Source organism: Wasmannia auropunctata, unplaced genomic scaffold (assembly GCF_000956235.1).
Source record: "Wasmannia auropunctata unplaced genomic scaffold, wasmannia.A_1.0 LD336099.1, whole genome shotgun sequence".
In the NCBI taxonomy this organism is placed as follows: domain Eukaryota; kingdom Metazoa; phylum Arthropoda; class Insecta; order Hymenoptera; family Formicidae; genus Wasmannia; species Wasmannia auropunctata.
This window is the reverse complement of record NW_012026791.1, coordinates 682,804-683,904: the sequence shown is the minus strand read 5'-3', so window position 1 is coordinate 683,904 and position 1,101 is coordinate 682,804. Positions and strand designations below refer to the sequence as shown.

At 50.8% G+C, this 1,101-nt stretch overlaps 1 protein-coding gene across 1 annotated transcript in view; it reads right to left on the bottom strand.

Moving 5' to 3' along the window:
- Nucleotides 1–1,101, bottom strand: part of LOC105462381 (methylcrotonoyl-CoA carboxylase subunit alpha, mitochondrial) — a 4,795-nt gene that overhangs the window by 2,708 nt on the left and 986 nt on the right. The window contains exons 4-5 of the mRNA XM_011708917.1: nucleotides 627–1,011; nucleotides 196–530 (exon numbers count right to left, since the gene is read on the bottom strand). Of these exons, the coding sequence (XP_011707219.1) occupies nucleotides 196–530; nucleotides 627–1,011 (720 nt within the window). The remainder of the gene's footprint in view (nucleotides 1–195; nucleotides 531–626; nucleotides 1,012–1,101) is intronic.

Genomic DNA, 1,101 nt, shown 5'->3' with positions numbered 1-1,101 from the left:
AAAAAAGAATTAATTTACATNTAAAAGTGGATTCATCCCTTTAAACCGTTTTTTAGCACCAACTGATAATTTCTAAATTCATCTATTTATGTGACCTCAAAGTGTACCAAGTTTCATTAAAATTAGAATTTGACACTTCGCGAGGTTCCCTTGTAAGTAAATCTGCATCAACAAAGTAAGGAAAAAGACACGCACGGCGGGCGCTTCCTCGATCACTTTCTGATGCCTCCTCTGCACGGAGCAATCTCTCTCGAACAGATAAACGGCGTTCCCGTGTTTGTCAGCGAAAATCTGCACCTCCACGTGCCTGGGCTCGACGACGTATTTCTCCAGGAGCACCGCCGTGTCGCCGAACGCCTTCTCGGACTCGGTTCTCGCGGATTCCAGCGCCTCGACGAAATCCGACTCCCTCCGCGCGATCCTCATGCCCTTCCCGCCGCCGCCGCGCACGGCCTTGATCATCAACGGAAAGCCAATCTTCTTGGCCTCCGCCAACAGCGTTTCGTTCGTCTGATCCTCACCGTGGTATCCTGCAAACGTGCATGGAGAATAACGGAAAGACGGATAGTTTCATCGTACACACATCGTTGAGACGGAAAGAACAAACTGCCAAGATGGAGATTCACCCTCTATGACAGGAACTCCGGCACTCGTCATGATGGCCTTCGACGTGTTCTTTATACCCATGTCTCTTATGGCGTTGGCTGGCGGACCGATGAATATGATGTTCTCCTTCTGGCACAACTCCGCGAATTCTGTGTTCTCCGAGAGGAACCCGTACCCCGGATGTACGGCCTGGCACTTCGCCCGCTTGGCCACCGATATGATCTTGTCCTGTCGCAGGTAACTCTGGCTGGATTGCGCCGGACCGATGCAGTAGGCCTCGTCGGCCTGCTCCACGTGCATGGAGTTCCTGTCAGCCTCGCTGTAGACGGCCACGGTCCTCACGCCGAGCTTCTTGGCGGTTTTCGTTATACGACATGCTATCTCACCCCGGTTGGCTATCAGAATCTGCAAAATCGAGACTTGCATTATAAATACATGCGATAAGCATATATATATATATGTGTGTGTGAGATCGGAAGAGCACACGTCTGAACT